Here is a 24,446-nt window from a genome sequence, read left to right as displayed (position 1 = left end):
TCCTTGGTGGCGCAGTGGTTGAGAGTCCACCTGCCGATGCGGGGGACATGGGTTCATGCCCCGGTCCGGGAAGATCCCACGTGCCGTGAACCATGGCCGCTGAGCCTGCGCGTCCGGAGCCTGTGCTCCGCAACGGGAGAGGCCACAACAGTGAGAGGCCCGCGTACCGCAAAAAAAAAAAAAAAAAAAGGCTTTTTTTTGTTGTTGTTGTTGTTAAAAGCATGTACTTGTATTTTAAATCAATAGCTTTTGACATTTCTAAAATACAACATAATTTATTCTAAGGTTATATCTATCCAAGATACACAGAACAAAAAAATTTCCAAATTCCAACAATTCTAAAAACTCCTGCTACTGCTTAAATTAAAAGCCAAAACAATCAATCATTTCCTTGCATGCAATCATGCCAATGCGATTGTTAATAAGTGGATACTTTTAAGTGCTTTGGGAAATATCCTCTTGAAGCAGGCTCTCCATATCTTGCTTATGCTGGCAATTTATTTAGTAAACACTTTACTTATACAGCATGATGTTAAATTCCAGTGCTATTTGGTCCCAATTGATACATTACACACATTGGTTGCTTAAACATGACACTGGGGTTAGATGTGGTTCTCTACAGGCAAAGTCAATTCCACACGGAGACAGTAATGGCTTAGCTGGCCCCATGTGCCCCTTCTTCACTCCAGTTCAGGAACTGTGTGTGTGTGTGTAAGTGTGTGTAATTCCTCCCCCCTCCCTCCCCCCACTACAGCAGAATAGACACTTAGGTGGAGTAAAGGTGCAGATGTTGCTCACTGAACTTGGTCTGCGTTCACCGACAACAAAGCTGTACTGATGGCTCACGCAGTAACAACCAGGCATTGTGCTCTGTGCTAGGGAGAAAGAAAGCCAAGGTTGCCTACCTTCCTGGGGCTGACAGTCTAGTGGGACAACAGAATAATTAATAATAGCTAATATCTAACATTTTTGTAAGGAATATCAGGCATTAGTCTAAGCATGTTATATAGATATATTATCTCAATTTTCCATCAATCCGATGAAATAGTACTACTATTATTGCCATTTTTTTAAGCTGAGCAAACTGCAGCCCAGAGTAATTAAGTAATTTTCTCAAGGCCACAGCGTAAGCAAGGGGCAGCTGCAAGGGGTGGAGTCCGGAGCTGTCCTCAAACGCTGTTCTCTGCTGCAGCCCATTAAATGTAGATAATTGTACCTGAGAAAGTAGTATATGCAGCACAGAGTCAGGGAAAGACTTGTCTCACAACAGTGTCCATCTTTCTGGCTTGTCTTCTTCAGCAAGATCTTTTCTTCATGGATCCTGTCTTATAACACTGATCCCACCAACCATGTGTGGTCACTGGTATCTGTCACTCATCATGTCCCCCACCCTTCGCCAGAAGCCCTGGTCTGGGAGTGGGACTGTGACCTGAGCCATTCCAATCTACATACTTTACATGCAGGGTTTTCTGATCTGGAAATGCATGCTTCCCCGCTATCACAAAGCTTTCTGAACATGAGAACAGAACTGGCCAAATGGAGAAAAAGCAGGTCAGTAGGTCCCAGGAAATGTAACTAACACATGGAATAAAGTGGACTTGCAAGATAAAAAGGGATCCCTGACAGCATTAAAGTGTGTGGCTTTCTATTCAGATAGGGCCTATCTTGATTACTCTGCAGGCACCCTGATATTCTTCCAATAATTTTTAAAATTTTTACGTTTTTAGCAAAACTCATTCAAGTTCCAACTAATACAAGCTCCACTGCTGTAGGGAGAAAATCAGAGTGTCATGGGAACATACAGCAGGAACAGCTGTCCAGGGAATGCAGTAAAACATCTTAGAGGAGATGATTAGGATCTCTTTCTATTTTTTCTTATTTTTATCCCTACATTGACTTGGAGTATCAGAAAGATAATCTCCAAGGAAAAGAACTGAAACATACACATAAATAACTGCAATGTAAGGGAATGTGTATGTACTGAGAGCCTCATGTTGTCCTACAGTGATTCCCAAATATGTCTGCCCACCAAAAACACCCAAAACACTGTTTTAAAGATGCAGATACATGGGCCTCATCTGAATCAGACTCTGGAGGCTGGACCTAAGAATCTGTATTTTAATCCACTCCCTGGGGGATTTTGATGGAAACTTCCCAGAACCAGTCTGCAGGGCTTTATTTACGAACCACTGTTTTGTCCACTAAACACATGGGAGTTCTAAGGTGGGAGAAATTTCTTCCTGCTATAGAAGATGAAAAGAGCTTCAGGGAAGGGCAGCATTTCATTTGGGCCTCGCAGAAAGGGTGAGAGTTGAACAGGTGACCAAGCAGTGGAGGGCAGGGAGGATGTACTTACTGAGCGACTCAAACCCTAGTGTGAAGAGGCTCTCAATAAATAGTTTACTGAATTTGATTTCCAAGGCCTCAGACCTCCCCTTCTACCTCTGTCTCCATCCCCATGAATTGGAAGCAAATTAATAATGGTGTCTATAAATAATTAATAGGCCTCTGTTGCCTGCACTGTGCCACATCTTAGGTCAAAGTTGATAATTATACTCATTATCTATTATGTACACCCATTGTATAGGCACTGATCCAGTGCTTTATATACATTATCCTAATTAATCCTTACCAAAACACTATAAGGTTGTCTTTTTTTTTTTTTTTTTTTTTTTTTTTTGCTGTACGCGGGCCTCTCACTGTTGTGGCCTCTCCTGTTGTGGAGCACAGGCGCCGGACACGCAGGCTTAGCGGCCACGGCTCACGGGCCCAGCCGCTCCGCGGCATGCGGGATCCTCCCGGACCAGGGCACGAACCCATGTCCCCTGCATCGGCAGGCAGACTCCCAACCACTGCACCACCAGGGAAGCCCAAGGTTATCATATTATTGCTACTTTGTGGATGAGTTACAGAGACCCCAAAAAAGTTAAATCTCCCAGGGGTGGTGCTTGGATTTGAAACCGACTATGTGTAGCTCCAAGTTTGGTGATTTTAATAGTACAGAAGAGTCCTGGAAGTTTTGCAATACGATATGGTGGTTATGAGCATGAAATTCTGGGTTTGGGTTTTGGCTGCACTGCTTACTAGCTATGGACTTTAAATTAGTTAACTTCTCTGAGTTTAAATTTCCTCCTCTGTAAAACTGATTGCATTTAGTATCCCTTCTAAGGTTATTAGGAGGACTAGGTGAAATAAGGCATATCAAAGGTGCTTATCAAGAGTTTTTAGTTAGAACTCAATAAAAGTATCGTTATTACTGTTTTCGCTATTGTTACTGGATGAGTCACTGTGGTATCAGCCCAGAACAATGCTTTTCTTGCCAAAACATTAGGCAAAATTATGTTGGGACATGACACAGAATGAACAGTACCAAGAATATACCCTCTATGAAGGCAGACACTGGGCCCATCCTGTTGACTATGGTATCTACATTGCCTACAACCATGTTGGGCATGTAGCACATGCATAATCAATACTTATTAAATGGAGGAAGTACCATCACCAAAGTTTAACAGAGTATGTAATAGCTTAGGAGGAAACATTTTAAAGATATTTTTCTTCATGTTTATTTCCTAGCATGTCATCATTTAAAATTGGTACCTCCACACAACATTGTAAATTAACTATACTTCAATTAAAAATTAAAAAAAAAATTTAAATAAAATGGGTAGCGTAGCTCCTAAGGAATGTCTTACCAACGACCTATTATCAAAAGGCTTCTTAATGAGCTAGGCAATTAAAAAAAAAAGTCTCCATTTGAATGGTGACAGCTTCAGATTTCTCTGAAGGCACTAGATTTATATCTTAAACACCTCAAGGATTGATTTACTCATTCTTTGAGCCCCAAAGTGTCAAGAACTGCCATTCTCTGAACTGCCATTTTCCACCCTACCAACCTCATAACCAACAACTATCCTAAGCAAGGACATGGATGAAAACCCCAGGAACTGAAGGATAATTAACAGCAAGAGTCAAAGGATATTGCCTTTGTCACTGCTGCATGATCTTCAAACAGAAGTAAAGTATCTCTCACTATGGCAACTGGAAGTTACCCACATTAAATTAGTCTTCCATATACCTCATCATACCTTCCATATACCTCCTGCCTTTGCCCATTTATTTTTAAGAATGGACACTACATGATTTGCCAAAAAGGGAATAAAAGGACCGAAAAAAATTGAAGCGTTGGTTAAAAATAGTTCTTTTGGTGGATTTTACCAGTTTTCCATTAATTAGGTGAATGTTTAGTCATCATGTTATATTCCCAAATGGAGGCAGTTAGCAAAAAAACTATTTACACACTTTCAGGACAGTCACAACAAGGAGAAAAGAAGTTCAACTCACTCCTCCAGAAGCCATAGCTTTACTAGCAAGTCAAATCAACCAATATTCTTTGAGCATATCTGTGCCCAGGACTGTGCTAGGCACCGATGGAAAAACAAAAGGAGCTTGGGATCAAGTCACATCCTCAGGAAACTGAGTATGACTCATTCAGTTGTATTTGTGAGAACCTGGATAATCAAATGCCCCTTCCTCACTTTTATTTTATTTTGCTATAGTGTATGTATCTTTGGAATCCATTCTTTAATCTTTCTGGAATTACATGAGTATAAATAAATACATAGGCAAATAAGTAGACAAATGAAAGCAATCAAGTGTTTGGTATAGAAAGAAGCTCTATGGAGAGGGGAGCAAGTATTGTGGCATGGCAATTTTGCTTCTTGGTTTTTAGTGAAGATGGAATGCTTTGATGCAAGATAAAAAATGATTTGAGTCAGACAGAATTGCACTGGAATCCTAGATCCACCACTTACAAGACAAATGGAATTAGGAAATTTACTGGCCATTTCTGAGTTTCAATTTCATGTTCATAATGAATATTTTTTATATAAAACTAATATGCTTTTATCATAAATACAGAAAAGTAGAAGAAAAACAAAATCATCTAAAGATAACAGTGATTACTATTTTGATTAGTTTTTCTATCTTTTAGACATTTTAATTTTTATCAAAGGTATGTATCTATATCTATCTACATTAAACACTGATGTTAGTCCTATGATCCACTTGTCTCACGCTTCAATCTCTTCTGGCCAAGAAGCTAACACTTTTACTTCTTTGAGGTAATAAGTTTGGTAGTTTCCACCGTATCATCTAAATAGTATCTTTTTTTCTCTTGTCAGTTTTAGGCATTACTTAGTGAATTTTCAGGGTGGCAGGTGGGCATTTAGCTCAATTCCTTGGTCTTTTGGTCTTACCCCAACATGCTCCTATCTTTCTAATACAGTATAGCTGTATCTGATAAAATAATTTCAATTAGATCAATATTCAGTATTTCCATTATTATGAGTATGGAAATGGTACACACACCTGAGTCATGTAGTAAACTACAACTGGTTTTCCCTTCTTGCACATGCTTTTTTTTGGTTTTCCCTGGAGTTAGTAATTGTCTTGTTTATACTTGTTTGCTTTTCTATAGCCTTTTTCCTAGTTCAATCTCAAACTCTCCTCTAGTTGTCTAAGTTCCCTTTCAACATGTTCAAGTGCATCAATCACAAGGCCATCTTCCTGAAAATGTCTCTACCAGAGCCCTCCAATCTGGACTCTTTATCCTTTTTGCTTCACAGCTGTCATTCTTGGGCTTCCCGTCACAGTCGTCCTAGGGATTTCCTTCACTCCTCTTTCACGAAGGAGTCCCTGCTTATTGCATGCACTGTCTCCCTCTTTCTTGCTTGATTCCCCTGTTTTCGTGGAGTGCATTCTACAACAGTTTTGTAGGAAGGATTGAATGGGAGGTAAATTTTTGAAGCCTTATATATATGCAAAATATATTTTTCTACTCACACTCAATTGCAAGTTTGGCTGAGTATTGAATTCTAGGTTCAATTTCCTCCAAAATTCTGAGGACTGGCTCTCCTTAATTTCTAGCTTTTTGTGTTGCTGTTACGTCTATAGCCATTTTGATGTCAAACCCTCTGATGTAACAACAGTTTTCTTCTCTGGAACCTTGCAGGACTGTGTATTTGTGCTGAATGTTTTGAAGTTTTATGATGATATGGGCTTATTTTATTTGTCATGCTGGGCACTTGATAGGCTCATTCAATCTGGAAAAGTTCTGGGCTTTTCTTTTTCCTTTAAATTATATAGTGATGGTTTCCTCCCTTTTATTTTCTCTTGCTCTATTTTTGTACCTACTATTATTTAAAACTAGAACTCTTAGACTGGCTCTTAAGTTTTCTTGTACTTAGCCTTCTGTTTTCTATCTCTGTTCATTATTCGAGGAAATTTTCTTAAATCTATCTTCTGAACCTTTGGAATTTTTCCATTCTTGCTGTAATTTTTTCTCCTCACACTAATTTTTGGTCTATGAATGTTGCTCTCTTGGTATCCTATTTTTTTGCTTCAAAATAAATTATTGGTCACTATATCACATCTCTCTCTGACAGTTATCATCAAGCTGCTGTTTTTTCTGTTCATGTGTTTTAGTATCTGTCAGTCCCATTAGAAGCCTTTCCCACATGTCCAAAAATCCTTGGTTATCTGTTCATCTTTAAGTGTGGAGACCTAAACCCCTGTCTGAACGTTCTGAGCATGAGGGTGGAACTTGTCAACAGCAGGCTTCACTCCAGAAAACAATGGCTAGGATGTTGAGTTAGAAAATTCTGAAGTCGGCTAACTTTAAATCTTCCTTCTTGGGTTGTCAAAAGCTCCAGGAAAGACACTACCTGGAGTCTTGTCTGGAGAGGGAGGCCCCTGGTGTCAGTGTTATCAGAGCCTAATGGGAAAGAGGGCTGAGGGCTTGCACACCCAGCATGCATTCATTTATCCAATTCCTCCATTCTCCACAAGGCACTGGTGGCCCTCAGTGTGCCAGGTCTTTCCCGTTAAGGGACCTTCCTCCCTTATAAAGTTTTTAGCACCTGTTATCATTGGTGGGTTTGTTTTTTGGCTTCGTTGCTCTCTTCTTTCTTTTCTTTTTAATTACATTTTAATTTTTAGTAATTATTTTTTACTTTTTATTTTAATAATGTTATTTTATTTTATTATTTTTTTCTTTCTTTCATTCTTTTTTTCTACTTTTTCTTCTGAGCCATGTGGCTAACAGGGTCTTGGTGCTCTGGCTGGGTGTCAGGCCTGTGCCTCTGAGGTGGCAGAGATGAGTTCAGGACATTGGTCCACCAGAGACCTCCTGGCTCCACATAATATCAAATGGTGAAAGCTCTCACACACATCTCCATCTCAGTGCTAAGACCCAGCTCCATTCAACAACCAGCAAGCTACAGTGCTGGACACCCTATGCCAAACAATTAGCAAGACAGGAACACAACCCGACCCATTAACAGAGAGGCTGCCTAAAATCATAATAAGGTCACAGACACCCCGAAACACACCATGAGACGCGATGCTGCTCACCAGAAAGACAAGATCCAACCTCATCCACCATAACACAGACACCAGTCTCCTCCACCAGGAAACCTACACAACCCACTGAACTAACCTTAGCCATTGGGGGCAGACACAGAAAACAACAGGAACTACGAAAAGGAGACCCCAAACACAGTAAGTTAATTAAAATGAGAAGACAGAGGAACACACAGCAGATGAAGGAGCAAGGTTAAAAACCCACCAGACCAAACAAATGAAGAGGAAATAGGCAGTCTACCTGAAAAAGAATTCAGAGTAATGACAGTAAAGATGATCCAAAATCTTGGAAATAGAATGGAGAAAATAAAAGAATGTTTAACAAGGACCTAGAAGAACTAAAGAGCAAACAAACAATGATGAACAACACAATAAAAACTTAAAAATTATCTAGAAGGAATCAGTAGCAGAATAACTGAGGCAGAAGAACGGATAAGTGGCCTGGAAGATAAAATAGTGGAAATAACTAATGCAGAGCAGAATAAATAAAAAAGAATGAAAAGGATTCAGGACAGTCTCAGAGACTTCTGGGACAACATTAAATGCACCAACATTCGAATTATAGGGGTCCCAGAAGAAGAACAGAAAAAGAAAAGGACTGAGAAAATATTTGAGGAGATTATAGTTGAAAACTTCCCTAATATGGGAAAGGAAATAGTTAATCAAGTCCAGGAAGTGAAGAGAGTCCCATACAGGATAAATCCAAGGAGAAACATGCCAAGACACATACTAATCAAACTATCAGAAATTAAACACAAAGAAAAAATATTAAAAGCTACAAGGGAAAAATAACATACGAGGGAATGCCCATAAGGTTAACAGCTGATCTTTCAGCAGAAACTCTGCAAGCCAGAAGGGAGTGGCAGGACATATTTAAAGTGATGAAAAGGAGAAACGTACAACCAAGATTACTCTACCCAGCAAGGATCTCATTCAGATTTGACAGAGAAATTCAAACCTTTACAGACAAGCAAAAGCTAAGAGAATTCAGCATCACCAAACCAGCTTTACAACAAGTGCTAAAGGAACTTCTCTAGGCAGGAAACACAAGAGAAGGAAAAGATGTACAGTAACAAACTGAAAACAATTAAGAAAATGGTAATAGGAACATACATAGTGATAATTACCTTAAATGTAAATGTATTAAATGCTCCAACCAAAAGGCAAAGACTGGCGGAATGGATACAAAAACAAGACCTGTATATATCCTGTCTGCAAGAGACCCACTTCAGACCTAGGGACACATACAGACTGAAAGTGAGGGGATGGAAAAAGATACCCATGCAAATGGAAATCAGAAGAAAGCTGGAGTAGCAAGTCTCATATCAGACAAAGTAGACTTTAAAATAAAGACTATTACAAGAGACAAAGAAGGACACTACACAATGATCAAGGGATCAATCCAAGAAGAAGATATAACAATTGTAAATATTTATGCACCCAACATAGGAGCACCTCAATACCTAAGGCAAATGCTAACAGCCATAAAAGGGGAAATCAACAGTAACACAATAATAGTAGGAGACCTTAACACCCCACTTTCACCAATGGACAGATCATCCAGAATGAAAATAAATAAGGAAACACAAGCTTTAAATGATATATTAAACAAGATGAACTTAATTGCTATCTATAGGACATTTCATCCAAAAGCAACAGAATACACTTTCTTCTCAAGTGCTCATGGAACATTCTCCAGGATAGATCATATCATGGGTCACATATCAAGCCTTGGTAAACTTAAGAAAATTGAAATCGTATCAAGTATCTTTTCTGACCACAATGCTATGAGACTAGATATCAATCACAGGGAAAAAATCTGTAAAAAATATAAACACATGAAGGCTAAACAATATACTACTTAATGACCAAGAAGTCACTGAAGAAGTCAAAGAGGAAATAAAAAAAATACCTAGAAACAAATGACAATGAAAACATGATGACCCAAAAACTATGAGATGCAGCAAAGGCAGTTCTAAGAGGGAAGTTTATAGCACTACAATCCTACCTCAAGAAACAAGAAACATCTCAAATAAACAACCTCATCTTACACCTAAAGCAACTAGAGAAAGAAGAACAAAAGAAACCCCGAAGTTAGCGGAAGGAAAGAACTCATAAAGATCAGAAATAAATGAAGAAGAAATGAAGGAAACAATAGCAAAGATCAATAAAACTAAAAGCTGGTTCTTTGGGAAGGTAAACAAAATTGACAAACCATTAGCCAGACTCATCAAGAAAAAAAGGGAGAAGACTCAAATCAATAGAATTAGAAATGAAAAAGGAGAAGTAACAACTGATACTGTAGAAATACAAAGGATCATGGAGATTACTGCAAGCAGCTATATGCCAATAAAATGGACAACCTGGAAGAAATGGACACATTCGTAGAAAAGCACAACCTTCCAAGGCTGAACCAGGAAGAAATAGAAAATATGAATAGACCAATCACAAGCACTGAAATTGAGACTGTGATTAAAAATCGTCCAGCAAACAAAAGCCCAGGACCAGATGGTTTCACAGGTGAATTCTATCAAACATTTAGAGAAGGGCTTCCCTGGTGGCGCAGTGGTTGAGAGTCCACCTGCCGATGCGGGGGACACGGGTTCATGCCCCAGTCCAGGAAGATCCCACATGCCGCGGAGCGGCTAGGCTCGTGTGCCATGGCTGCTGAGCCTGCGCGTCTGGAGCCTGTGCTCCGCAATGGGAGAGGCCACAACAGTGAGAGGCCCGCGTACCACACACACACACACACAAAAACTACAATGAGGTATCACCTCACACCAGTCAGAATGGCCATCATCAAAAAATCTATAAACAATAAATGCTGGAGAGAGTGTGAAGAAAAGGGAACCCTCTTGCAATGTTGGTGAGAATGTAAATTGATATAGCCACTATGGAGAACAGTACGGAGGTTCCTTAAAAAACTAAAAATAGAACTACCATATGACCCAGCAATCCCACTACTGGGCATAGACCCTGAAAAAACCATAGTTCAAAGAGTCATGTACCACAATGTTCATTGCAGCTCTATTTATAATAGCCAGGACGTGGAAGCAACCTGAGTGTCCATCGACAGTTGAATGGATAAAGAAGATGTGGCACGTATATACAATGGAATATTACTCAGCCATAAAAAGAAATGAAATTGAGTTATTTGCAGTGAGGTGGATGGACCTAGAGTCTGTCATACAGAGTGAAGTAAGTCAGAAAGAGAAAAACAAATACTGTATGCTAACACATATATATGGAATGTAAAAACAAAAAAGAAATAAGTTATGAAGAACCTAGGGGCAGGACAGGAATAAAGATGCAGACATAGAGAATGGACTTGAGGACATGGGGAGGGGGAAGGGTAAGCTGGGACTAAGTGAGAGAGTGGCATGGACTTATATATTACTACCAAATGTAAAATAGATAGCTAGTGGGAAGCAGCTGCGTAGCACAGCGAGGTCAGCTCGGTGCTTTATGACCACCTAGAGGGGTGGGATGGGGAGGGTTGGAGGGAGACGCAAGAGGGAGGAGATATGGGGACATACGTATATGTATAGCTGATTCACTTTGTTATACCGCAGAAACTAACACACCATTGTAAAGCAATTATACTCCAATAAAGATGTTAAAAAATTAAAATTTTTAATAGTGTTAGCTTTATGAGAAACTACATTGCCCTTGTTTTTCACCTTTCTCCACAAACTAAGAAAAATGTTACATTTGTCCACAGAGGGTGTCTGGAAGCTAATGATTTAACCAGTAACTCTGACACCATGATGCTAGTTAAGGTTGAAGGTCCACTCTAGAACATTTCACTGGTGATTCACTAATTAAAACATTACTTAGCTGGCTCACTAGCCCTTTATCAAACCAAATGTTTGGCAGCAAATGGTTGCCACTAATACATGTGGAGTTTGGCAGGTCGTTTCACGATATATTTGAAATTTCTCCAGGGAAGGACCTTCCAAGGCCAGTTGAGGCATCTGCTTGCACAGTCACCACTTCCCTTTTAGGAAACGCGGTGCCCCAGGGAGTCTGGGCTTTACCGTCACCCATTACTGGTGCCAAGACCAAGCAGTGGGCACCAACAGCTTCTTTTTCTGCTGCCTGGACCCCAGTTCATGAGTTTGCTCAGAAGTCAGAATTACACTGGCTATTTCTTTAGAACAAATCAGGAAGTAGAACAGTGGGGCAGGATGGGGGATCAATACCCCCAACTGTTGGATGCCTCTCAGTTGACTAAATAAATGCCCCAGTAGGAAATAAATTCTATCTAATGATATTTCAAATGAATTCTAGGTTGTACCTATTTAACTGAATCCAGTCTATGTGGTTACCAAATAATATATATCACAAAAATGATATATTTTATTCTCTAAAACAGTAGATTTCTCGGTTCAAGTACTTCCACTGACTCAGACTAATGAACCAAAAGAGAGTTGGTGAAGACTGCCTTTGTTAAGCATCTATAGAGAACAGATGTCAGTCTCCTTGCCCAGTCCCTCAGTTACAGCTAGAGGGTTATGAATGGATATCAGACAAGCCCCTGGCACATGTAAAGTAATGTCTGCAGGATGCTTTACAGCAAAGGTTGGTACAGTATGGCGCATGGGCCAGATCCAACCCACCATCTATTTTTATATGGCTCATAAGCTAGGAATGGCTTTCATATTTCTAAATGCTTGGAAAATAAAAATATTTTGTGACAAGTGAAAATGATGTGAAATTCAAATTTCAGTGTCCACAAATAAAGTGTTAGTGGAATACAGCCATGTTCGTTAGTTTCCACATTATCTCTGGCTGCCTTCATGCCACAACAGCAGAGTTGAGTCGTTGTGACAGAGACTGAACAGCAGAACATAAAATATTTACTATCTGGCCCATCACAGCAAAAGCATGCCAACCCCTACATTCAGCTGTTCTCAGAAATAACAAAAAACATAGGTTACTCAAGTGTAAAACAAGGTGAATATTACTTATTGTACTGTAAATATGCCTCCAGGAAGGAAAGAAGAAATAGTTCAGGAGAAAAAATAAAATAAAGCCTCTGCCAGTCTTCTGAATTCAAAATCTATATCCATAGGTTTCTCAGTCCTTTCAACCATATAAATTGTGCTCAGTGTCCTATTTTAACAGGAATATAATTCCATCATTGGCATTGTGTATGTGTGTTTCCAAATACAATTTCCACAAATGGTCCCATAGCAATGCATAGTTGAAATCCCCATAGGACCTAAATTGGTAAAGTGATGGGTAAGGCTGGTCACTGTAATTAAGTTGACCCTGGCAAGGCCATAAAGCAGAAGTCAGATTCTCTGAACGCCTTCACTCCCATTCTCATTGAAGTAGTTGCTGAATATTGAAGCCAGCTTACAGATTTCATTTTTCAACCTAGGTTAGTTTCAAGATGAAAATGAAAAAACTGTCTATAGCTTTGGATAGGATAAAAAGTTAGTATAGCATGAGTGTTTAATAATCGGCAAATACATCACCATAATTTGTTCATAAGATACTCTTTGAACTAAAATGTTCTTTATTTAAAGAACAATAAGGAAGTGAATTATCTCCCAATCTAATTCCCACTTGGACTAGAAGCATCCCACCATTAAACAGAGCTACCTTGTGTTGTACTCATTAACCTGAGTAAACATGAATTGTGTTGCCTGAAAAAGTTGTGGTGAGGAGACCTTAGAGAAGAACATAATTGCTCTTCAGCTGTAGAGATTCTGCAAATCAGAAGCTGTAGCTGTTAAACCAGGGAGGGGAGGAAGGAGGGGATAAATGGGAAGAAATGACGTTTCCAATAGAAAAAGAGTGTTCCTGATCATGACCTTTTGTTTCCCAAATTGAGGTCCACAGAGAATTATTTGCCACAAGGTATTAAAAGGTTTTCCACAAAACTGATTTAATTTTGAAATAAGTTTGAAAAGTATCAGAGTACCGAGATTTCAATATTGTTGCACATTTCAGAGCCTTTATTATGCTGATAAGCATTGTGAATCTCCAAGGGCAGAATGTAAGTTTCCTAAATTTGTTTGAGTAGATTCTCCTAAACATGTATCGGGAAGCAAGCAAATCGGAAGCACTAGCTCCGTCTTTGATGTCTGTTTTCTTGGCCATCTAGTCTGTTTCTCCTAGATTCCTCCAGTCGCTTGGGATATGGGAAATTAGAGCCCTCCCAAGTTAAAAGTGTTTGTTACTATAAACTAGTGGATCTGAGATTTATGACAAACACCTTAACTAAAGAGTAGACCGTCCAAGATAACATAATGGTTTTAGGAGCCCGATTCTCGGGCTTCCCCGGTGGCACAGTGGTTAAGAATCCGCCTGCGAATGCAGTGGACACGGGTTCAAGCCCTGATCTGGGAAGATCCCACATGCTACGGAGCAACTAAGCCCGTTCGCCGCAACTGCTGAGCCTGTGCTCTAGAACCTGCGAGCCACAACTACTGAAGCCTGCGCGCCTAGAGCCCGTGCTCTACAACAGGAGAAGCCACCACAATGAGAAGCCTGTGCACCGCAATGAAGAGTAGCCCCTCTCTGCAACTAGAGAAAGCCCGTGCGTAGCAACGGAGACCCAACGCAGCCAAAAATAAACAAATAACTAAAAAAAAAAAAAGCCAATTCTTACTAGGGAAGTTTTCATTTTACTTTCCCAATCATTTTAACACAAAATAGTAAATAATAACAGACAACATAACTCAAGTTTGAGAGGGGAAAATGAAATTCATTTGCCTACCCCACTGGGTACAAATATGCAATGCATGGACATTAAAACAACAAAGAAGAGTCTCAGAGTACTTCCGTGGCTGGAATCAATTCAGTAACCTCCCATTTCTTTTGGATTGCAAATCTGTGGCCAATTTTTTTGGCCCAACTTTTTTGAAGGACCCAGTGCCTCCCTCACCAAAGAAGATGTAGGAAAACTGGAAGCGATCACATATCCTAGGAGACAAGTGTTGCCAAATGAAAGTGGAACATTGGGTTTTCAGCAAGTCTGAAGAACAATGCAATAATTGAGCTCTCTTTGCAAACTCAGGGCATTGATGTACTCTTTGTAGAGGCATTTGAACCTAAGGCCAACTGTTCTAAGCTACAGCACTCCAGAAGAAAGTTGTCTCTTGGTTTAACTAAACCAACTCTATCACCTCTACATTCTTTGTATATGCTTGGAAACACATACTACTTAAAATGATTGCAAGATCCTTTTCTGTTGCCCAGACTGTGAATTATAACCAAGTCCACTTTTTCCCGTACTAAAGAATTTCTTTCTCTAAATCAGCCTGAAAACCTCAATGATTGGACTTTAAAAATGTTAATTTTTTAATCAAACAAACAAAAGAAAAAAAAAACCCAAACAAAACAAAAAGCACTGCATTCAGAGAGAGGAAATAGAGCAGATATAATGAACAAGCTATAAACATTAAAAACAAGTATCACCTGTACTTCTTTTCTTTCAGAAAACTTAGGATGCTTTTCTGTATCATTTCTCAGAGTATCCACACGATAGTTGGGTCTGGGGGACAACTGTCACTGTGTCTTGATCAAATGGGATTACTTAAATAATCTGCTTTGGGCTTAAATCAGAAAAAGTAAGTTTATCGATTTTTCAGCCCAAGGAGTTCTTGATTTTGCCTTAAATGAAAATACAATCACCCCAGGGGGGATCACAGAAAAAACAGATGGGATTATGTTTTTGTGAAGTTAATAATTTGGCTTCTTTTCAGAGGACTTATATAGGTTTTCACAGAATCCATACAATCTGCCATCTGGCAATTCAGCTCTGTTGATAGAAGTGTGAATAGGTCATATTAACTATGGCATCTACACAGTTGCATGTAATCGATTTTGTTCCTTTTAGAAGTTGAAATACTTCAAAGAGTTCATGCTCAGAGACTCTGGCACTGATAAATAATATTATAACTAGCATTAATTGGGTGGTTACTTTATATGAGACACCTTGCTAACTGTTTTATCTGCATTATTTTATTCTATCCTCACAATGACCCAGTGAAGTATGCCCAATTAACTTGCATTTTATATATGAAGAAACTGAGCTTACAGAAGTTTGATAACTTGTACAATCGAAAGGTTTGTTTGGTTTTTTTCAAATTAATTCACTAGTAATTATTCAGATTTGGGGACTTTTTTCTATTGTATTTCAAATCCCTTTAGAACACTTTATAGTTAGTTGACTCTAGTGTTTGATGGTTGATCAGGCTATATCCCCTTTGCTTTTTCTCATAGAAATACACAGGTTGCTAGTCTGTGGCACAGCTGAGATTTGAAACTGTGTATGGGTTTCCACCACCAGAGCCCTGGCCTGTTAGGTCAGGTGGTCTCCCACTACTAAAACACAAAACATAATTAGGTGGAAGACATTGTGCTGGGTGGTTCCTCAAAAAATTGAAGAATTATCATATGATCCAGCAATTTTGCTTCTAAGGATGTACCAGTTGAAAACAGGGACTTGAACAGATACTTGTACACCCGTGTTCACAGCAGCATTATTTCATAGAGTTTTTTTTTATTTAACAAATTTAATCAGTTATACATATACATATGTTCCCATATCCCCTCTCTTTTGCGTCTCCCTGCCGCCCTCCCTATCCCACCCCTCCAGGCGGTCACAAAGCACCGAGCTGATCTCCCTGCACAGCAGCATTATTTATGGTAGCCAAAACGTAGAAACAACCTAATGTTCACTGATGAATGAGAGAATAAACAAAATGTGGTATCTGTATACAGTAGAGTATTATTCAGCCTTAAAAAGGAATGAAATTCTGATACATGCTACAGTATAGATGAACTTTGATAACTGAAATAAACCAGACACAAAAGGACAAATACTTACATGATTCCACTTATATAAGGTACCTAGAATAGTTAAAATCATAGAGACAGAGTAGAATGGTGGTTGTCAGGGGCTGCAGGGAAGAGGGAATGGGGAGTTACTGTTTAATGGGCACAAAATTTCAGTTTGGGAAGATTAAAAAGTTCTATGGTGGTGGTGATGGTTGTCCCCAAATATGAATATACTCAATGCCACTGAACTGTACACTTAAAAATCGTTAAAATGGTACACTTCATTATGTATTATACCACAATAAAAAATGTAACTAGGACTTGGGTTTGCCCTAAGCCACAAAAGAAAACAACAGTATCATGTGAGGTCTACTTGGTAAAAAATCACTTAACAGTAATTAAATAAGCAAGCCTTCTGCTCTTCCACAGCAGCTGTAAAGCTTATACTTTGTTTTCACTAAATAAAGATCAACATAACTAACTAACAGAATGATCTCAGGATCAGTATCAGATGGAACAGCATGAAACACAAAGTGTCAGGATGAATTCCAGCAAGAACAGCTTATCTCAAGGGACATCCACTAACATCTTATTCCTTAATTACCTTCAAAGTGAACCAAAACATTTTTTCCATGAGAAAGAAATCTTGAAATATTACTTGGGGAAATGGGTACACATTTTCTCCTCAAATCTATATATTGGGAATAGTAAACACTTTGAAGGAATATTAGATACTTTCCCATCACATTTTGGGATTCTTTTCAGCAATATATTAAAAAGAATTAAATTGGTTCATTTAAGTGCCCTAGATTCTGGCCCCATTTGATTATTTATATAAAAATAGATAAAAAATGATATAGGTATTAATGTTCTTGGACTAGCCAGTGCTTTTTGTTGTTGTTTCTTGGTCAGAAGCCTCACAGCTATCAAAGTTTTACTTTGTGCTCAATCCAGACCTATGAAAGGAGCCAAATCCCCTTTATAGGATTTACTGATTAATAAAAAGTAAATCACCAGAATTTCATACTTTTCCTCCCCAAAACTCGATGATCTTGTAAACAAGTTAATACGGCAATTAAATGCGATTCCTTTCAGGACTTCCCTGGTGGCACAGTGGTTGGGAGTCCACCTGCCAATGCAGGGGACTGGGGTATGACCCCTGGTCCGGGAAGACCCCACATGACTCAGAGCAACTAAGCCCATGCCCCACAACTACTGAGTCTGCACTCTAGAGCCCGCGAGCCACAACTACTGAGCCTGCATGCCACAACTACTGAGCCCATGTGCAGCAACTACTGAGCCCGTGAGCCACAACTATTGAGCCTGCGCTATAGAGCCTGCGAGCCACAACTACTGAGCCCGCGAGCCACAACTACTGAGCCCGCGTGCCACAACTACTGAAGCCCGTGCGCCTGGAGCCCGTGCTCCGCAACGGGAGAGGCCACCGCAGTGAGAAGCCCGTGCACCACAACGAAGAGTAGCCCCCGCTCGCCACAACTAGAGAAAGCCCGCACGCAGCAACGAAGACCCAATGCAGCCATAAATAGATAAATAGATAAATAAATTTATTTTAAAATATCCCCTTCATAATATACAAACTCATCCTCATCGGAATGTGAAGACATAGGCAACTGGTCATTTCCGATTTTGTCATTATTTGGACTTTTTCCTGTGCTTGAACTGTTCTTCTGTTATTACATGAGTGGCTTCCTCACCTTTTTCAGGCTTTACCTCAGATGTCACCTTGTCAGAAAGGCCAACCCTGGCCACACCCTATCTGAAGTGGTCTCCTTACCATCACCTGTCACTCTCCATAAGATCACTCACAGTCATTTCCTTGGTGGCACTTTAACACTGTCTGAAGTTATCTGGTTCATGTATTTGCGAACTAGTTTATTGTTTGCCTCCCACGATTAGAATACGAGCTCCACAAGGGCAGGGGAAGGGCCATCTTCTCTCCTACTCTGTTCCTCACATTCTAGCAGAGGGACATCTAGCAGAGTGATGGGCTCATAGTAGGCGGATTTGCCTTTCTACTTCTGCCTTGCAACTGTGTGTGTGAACGGACTCAGAGCTTCACCCCTGGGAAGTGCAGACATACTGTTAGGCTCAGCTCTTCTCTCTAAGGGTGCTGCTGTAGGCTCAGCTCATTGGCCTGGGGGGCAGGACCACAAAAAGTGGTGACCCTAGAGGGTGTTAAGAAAGATTTGCTTGCTCCTTAAGCCTAACTTCACTCCAACCTAGTTTTCCCAGAGCCCCTTGAAGGTACTTATAAAGTGCTACCTGATTTCCCATTTGCCATAATCCCTTGGGGCAGTTGCTTTCTTGGGCACTCCATGAGACCAAGGGCTGGCTGGATTGAAGATTTAGACATCTGTGTATTTTCTCATTATCATGTTACCCTAATACCTTAAAACAATACATACCCCTAGCAAGTAACAAGCACGAAGCTGGCCTCTCTTACCTCCTCTGTTCTCTGAGGACCAGCCTCATGCACATTAGTTTTGAATCTGTAGAGAGCACAGGGAACCAAACAAATGAAATCTAAGCCTTCTTGCCTTCCCATTTTAGAGATGGAAAAATCAAGTAACATCCCTGGCCTCTAGATCCTTGACTTTACAACTTGATAAAGCAAAGCAAGGCAACAGATATGAGTGGGAAAAAGTTTTCTTAAGACCGTTTTCAAACTATATAATTTCAGGGTTCCTATGAGAATATTTTGGGTTTTTTGTTTTTTTTACATCTTTATTGGAGTATAATTGCTTTACAATGGTGTGTTAGTTTCTGCTTTGTAACAAAGTGAATCACTTATACATATACATATGTTCCCATATCTCTTCCCTCTTGCCTCTCCCTCCCTCCTACCCTCCCTATCCCACCCCTCCAGGCGGTCACAAAGCACGGAGCTGATCTCCCTGTGCTATGCGGCTGCTTCCCACTAGCTATCTACCTTACGTTTGGTAGTGTATATATGTCCATGCCTCTCTCTCGCTTTGTGACAGCTTACCCTTCCCCCTCCCCATATCCTCAAGTCCATTCTCTAGTAGGTCTGTGTCTTTATTCCTGTCTTACCCCTAGGTTCTTCATGACATTTTTTTTCTTAAATTCCATATATATGTGTTAGCATACGGTATTTGTCTTTCTCTTTCTGACTTACTTCAATCTGTATGACAGACTCTAGGTCTATCCACCTCATTACAAATAGCTCAATTTCTTTTTTTTATGGCTGAGTAATATTCCATTGTATATATGTGCCACATCTTCTTTATCCATTCATCCGATGATGGACACTTAGGTTGCTTCCATGTCCTGGCTATTGTAAATAGAGCTGCAATGAACATTTTGGTACATGACTCTTTTTGAATTATGGTTTTCTCAAGGTATATGCCCAGTAGTGGGATTGCTGGGTCATAGGGTAGTTCTATTTTTAGTTTTTTAAGGAACCTCCATACTGTTCTCCATAGTGGCTGTACCAAATCACATTCCCACCAGCAGTGCAAGAGTGTTCCCTTTTCTCCACACCCTCTCCAGCATTTATTGTTTCTAGATTTCTTGATGATGGCCATTCTGACTGGTGTGAGATGATATCTCATTGTAGTTTTGGTTTGCATTTCTCTAATAATGATGTTGAGCATCCTTTCATATGTTTTGTTGGCAGTCTCTATATCTTCTTTGGAGAAATGTCTATTTAAGTCTTCTGCCCGTTTTTGGATTCAGTTGTTTGTTTTTTTGTTATTGAGCTGCATGAGCTGCTTATAAATTTTGGAGATTAATCCTTTGTCAGTTGCTTCATTTGCAAATATTTTCTCCCATTCTGAGGGTTGTCTTTTGGTCTTGTTTATGGTTTCCTTTGCTGTGCAAAAGCTTTGAAATTTCATTAGGTCCTATTTGTTTATTTTTGTTTTTATTTCCATTTCTCTAGGAGGTGAGTCAAAAAGGATCTTGCTGTGATTTATGTCATAGAGTGTTCTGCCTATGTTTTCCTCTAAGAGTTTGATAGTTTCTGGCCTTACATTTAGGTCTTTAATCCATTTTGAGCTTATTTTTGTGTATGGTGTTAGGGAGTGTTCTAATTTCATACTTTTACATGTCCCTGTCCAGTTTTCCCAGCACCACTTATTGAAGAGGCTGTCCTTTCTCCACTGTACATTCCTGCCTCCTTTATCAAAGATAAGGTGACCATATGTGTGTGGGTTTATCTCTGGGCTTTCTATCCTGTTCCATTGATCTATCTTTCTGTTTTTGTGCCAGTACCACACTGTCTTGATTACTGTAGCTTTGTAGTATAGTCTGAAGTCAGGGAGCCTGATTCCTCCAGCTCCGTTTTTCATTCTCAAGATTGCTTTGGCTATCTGGGGACTTTTGTGTGTATAGGTAGTCATGATGCACCTCTAAACTGATAGTGAATAGCTGGCAATAAGGCATCTTGATCGGTAAGACATTTGTTTTTTAAAGGGTCCAACCAAAGACTCAAAAATTAAGATTGCAGCAGACTTCTGTTCATCTCCCAGCCATGGCAAATAACTAATTGTCCCCTTCTTTTGTAACAAAACACAACTCCTTGTATTTAGAAGGTTTATGGCCACGCAAGATAACTAACTAAATTTCCCAGTCTCCTTTGTAATGAAGCATGTGCATGTGAGTGAAAGTGACAAGCAAGAGGCAGATCATATCCTTAAAAGAAGTGGGCTCGGTCTCCCCACTCTTCCCCTTCCCACTGGCTGGAATGTGGATGTGGTGGTGAGCCATCCTGAGGCATGAGGGTGACAGTAACACTCTAGGGCTGGGAAGGGAAGGAAAGGAAGCCAGCTTGTCAGAGCCAGAGTCCCTAACCCTTCGCAGCCACATCTCACCTGAATTACTTATGCCTAGATTGTTACATGAGAAAGAAAAATACTACCATCTTCTTTATGCCACTGTTATTTGTAGTTTCTGTTTGAGCAAACTTTCCTTGATGATTCAGATGCTGCTTCATAATTTTTGCAAAGTGCCTTTAGGATCTCAAAATGATAAACTTTTGGAGTTGAAAAAGACCTTCAAGGTTACTACCCTCTCCTCTCACTTGATTGATGAGGAAATTGAAGGTAAATAAACTTCTTGAGCACACAGGTAGCTGGTAATAGGACTAGTGTTCAGATCTCCTGGATTTCAGTTCAATGTTCTTTTTCTCCGTGGTCCATTTAGCAGAGCTCCCTGGAAATGACTGAGGGCTGCCTCTGGGGGGCCTGGATAACTTACTAGCTAGGACCCAGGGCCACCTTTTTCCCAGGCAACCTATAAACAGTATATGCCTACAAGGCTGCTGTAAAGTTTCCCCTTTCTCCAATAAATAAAACTGATCCTTTTTCCTATGACCTAGCACTGTGGAATTTGGCTAGGACCCTGGAACATGCTAATGAGAAGCTCAGAAGGCACCAACTTGCTTGCCTGACTCCATTGTATAATATTATGAGTATCAATTATCATTCACATGCAACTTGATAATATAAGAATTTTTCTATAACAGTTAGCAATAGGGGTAACTTCACTGTCAAGGGAGCAGCACAGAGAACAAATAAATCATTTTGTTTCAAGGTCCTCTATCCACCAGATGACAACCCATAGCTCCCTTTGGACAAAGGGCATTGGTAGAGTTGTGATTAAGAAAGCTGTATGATATCACTTATATGTGGAATCTAAAAAGAAATTATACAAGTGAACTTATTTATAAAACAGAAACAGACTCATAGATGTAGAGAAAGAACTTATGGTTACCAGGGGGAAAGGGATAGTTAGGGAGTGTGGGATTGATATGTACACACTGCTATATTTAAAATGGATAACCAACAAGGATCTACTTTATAACGCAGGGAACTCTACTCAATATTATGTAACAACCTAAATGGGAAGAGAATTTGAAAAAGAATAGCTATATGTACATGTATAACTGAATCACTTTGCTGTACACCCGAAACTATCACAACATTGTTAATCAACTATACTCCAATATAAAATAAAAAGTTTTTAAAAATCTAATATATCACTTTTCTAATTAAAAAAAAAAAAAGTTGTCCAAGGTCCCATGGAAAGTGGAAGGTAAAAATCCAGCTCTTAGCCTACCAGGTCCTCAGGCTTACCCTTGCAGTTCTTTTTTTTTTTTTAAGGTCTTACATGACAGTTTACTTATGAAACAAGGAGCTTATATTTGAATTTTGCAGACTCTATGTTTATATACAATTATCGCACGTTTCTCACCATCGTCATTTTCATCAAACACCGGTGGTTTGCTTGAAGTGTTGGCTCCCATGGTCAAGTCTGCCCAGACCCGGATCCTCCAGTTACATTATCCCAGCAGAAACATTCAGCTTCACTCAAAAGAGGACCGGAAACCTTAGCTAGATATCTAGGGGAGAAAAAGAAATGGTATCCTTATGATATGGTATACTCTAGGTACCCTGATTATAGACTATGGCCGAAAATTAACCTCATCTGTGCCCCTGCAGTGGAATTTTTTTGTTCTTGAAAATAATAATTTCAGAGAAAACAGAGAACATCAAGCATCTGGGAGTACCCACTACATGGCCTCATCAGAAGTGGACCTGGACTTACAAAAAAGGACGAAAGCAAAATATTTTTCTGAGAGTGAAGGCAAGTTTAAAAGGAGGTCAGCAATACTTTGTTTAACCACTATAAACTAAAAAATATTTTATTGTGACTCTCCATGTCTTTGAGAAAATATGTTAATTTTAAACATTTTTTTGATGTGTGATCAACAACTTATTTTTTTAGTCATAAAAAGACATACCCCTCTTTCCTCCTACCCTGGAAGTTACTACAACATCAAAGGAACAAGTTCTGAGTTTGGGCTTGATCATACCAGCAAGTCGCGGAGTTTCATGGAACACATTACTTTTTTTCCTTTCCCTGAACTTGAAGATCATAACGGTCCTTACCTCAAAGACAAATTAAATGTGATTTCATGAGCTAATACGTCAAGTCTTTTCACAGCACAAGTGCTTGATAATTGCAGGCCACTAGGGAGCCCAAATTGAACGACATATGCGAGAGCTAAAAAGCCCTGAAAGTTGTGTCTTTATGGCTTTGTTCATTTTTAAACATAAATAACTTTACTTTCTTGGAAACTGGTAAGGAGAGGCAGCATCCAGAGTTCTGGTTCTAAAACTGACACTGATAACGGCTTTGGCTCAGTGACCTAATTTCTCATCTCTTAAATGGGAGAAATAGCAATGCCTTCTGTAGGAATAACAAGCTCAGATGCCTACAAGAGCCAGAGGGAAATGCAAGTAATTGAGCTGGACCAGGTGGAAGACATTACTGCCTGCTGGCGACACTGGTGACCTAGTGAATCCAGGCTCCATCTACAAGATGTCACTGCTCTTGGATCTAAAAGATTGTTGCTAAGTGGAAACATGGGCCCAGGGGCCAGATCTTCAGATTTACCCAAAAAAGGGTAAAGATCCAGATGTTATATAAAACTATATTTAAAAGTTCGTTTTATGTAAAGCAACTATACTCCAATAAAAATTAATTTTAAAAAAAGTTTGTTTTAGCTCTATGGCTTGAGCAAATCTCATGTACAGGACAAATACAGCTCATGGCATATAGTTAATGAGACAATCTGTGTGAGGCAGCTAGCACCACGCCTGGCACATAATTTGCAAAGAATTAATATAGCTATTGCTATTTTATTAGTAGTGGTATTTCCTTATCACATATTATTTTCTTTTAAAGTTGACACTGTTGATTTCCTCTTGGAGTTTTTGCATGTGAAGGAAATACAGATCAGAGTCAGAATTGAAAAAAGTATCCCACGTGAACCTGGGCTAAGGATGAGTTATTGAAAAGGAACTAGAGGAGCCCCGGAACAAATCTAGAAGAAAAGCTCCTTTTCCTATTAGGGGAAATGTAAGTAAAGCCTTCATTTGGAAGGCAGACTCATTAAAGAAATGTGGCTTGTCATACTGAAAGCCAACTGCTGGCAAAGTGCCTTCTGGACTTCAAAAAGAATCATTAAATGGAGAGCAAAGACAGAGTCAGCAATTAGGAAGCAAGTGATTAAATGGTATGGGGGAGGGGAGAGAGGGGCAGGAGGTAAAGGGTGTCTGGAGGAAGCTCAGAGGGGATGATGGAGATCAGGAAGATAGAAAGAACTCAACTATATCTCTGGGCTAAAAACAAAGGGCTTTTAATGCCAGTGGAAAAGAGGATGAGGAAGAAGCAGGTGGGAT

General features: G+C 39.6%; 1 protein-coding gene across 2 annotated transcripts in view; it reads right to left on the bottom strand.

Moving 5' to 3' along the window:
• Positions 1–22,504, bottom strand: part of STK32A (serine/threonine kinase 32A) — a gene marked incomplete at both ends in the record, with an annotated part of 124,660 nt that extends 102,156 nt beyond the window's left edge. For both annotated transcript variants that reach the window (XM_081233592.1, XM_081233593.1), the window contains one exon: positions 22,453–22,504. In XM_081233592.1, the coding sequence (XP_081089718.1) occupies positions 22,453–22,504 (52 nt within the window). The remainder of the gene's footprint in view (positions 1–22,452) is intronic.
• Between the last annotated feature and the right edge of the window lie 1,942 nt (positions 22,505–24,446).

This window comes from Mesoplodon bidens, assembly GCF_964165515.1.
Source record: "Mesoplodon bidens genome assembly, chromosome: 4".
Classification (NCBI taxonomy): Eukaryota; Metazoa; Chordata; class Mammalia; order Artiodactyla; family Ziphiidae; genus Mesoplodon; species Mesoplodon bidens.
Note: the sequence above shows the minus strand (reverse complement) of the source record. Positions and strands in the feature narration are given on the sequence as shown.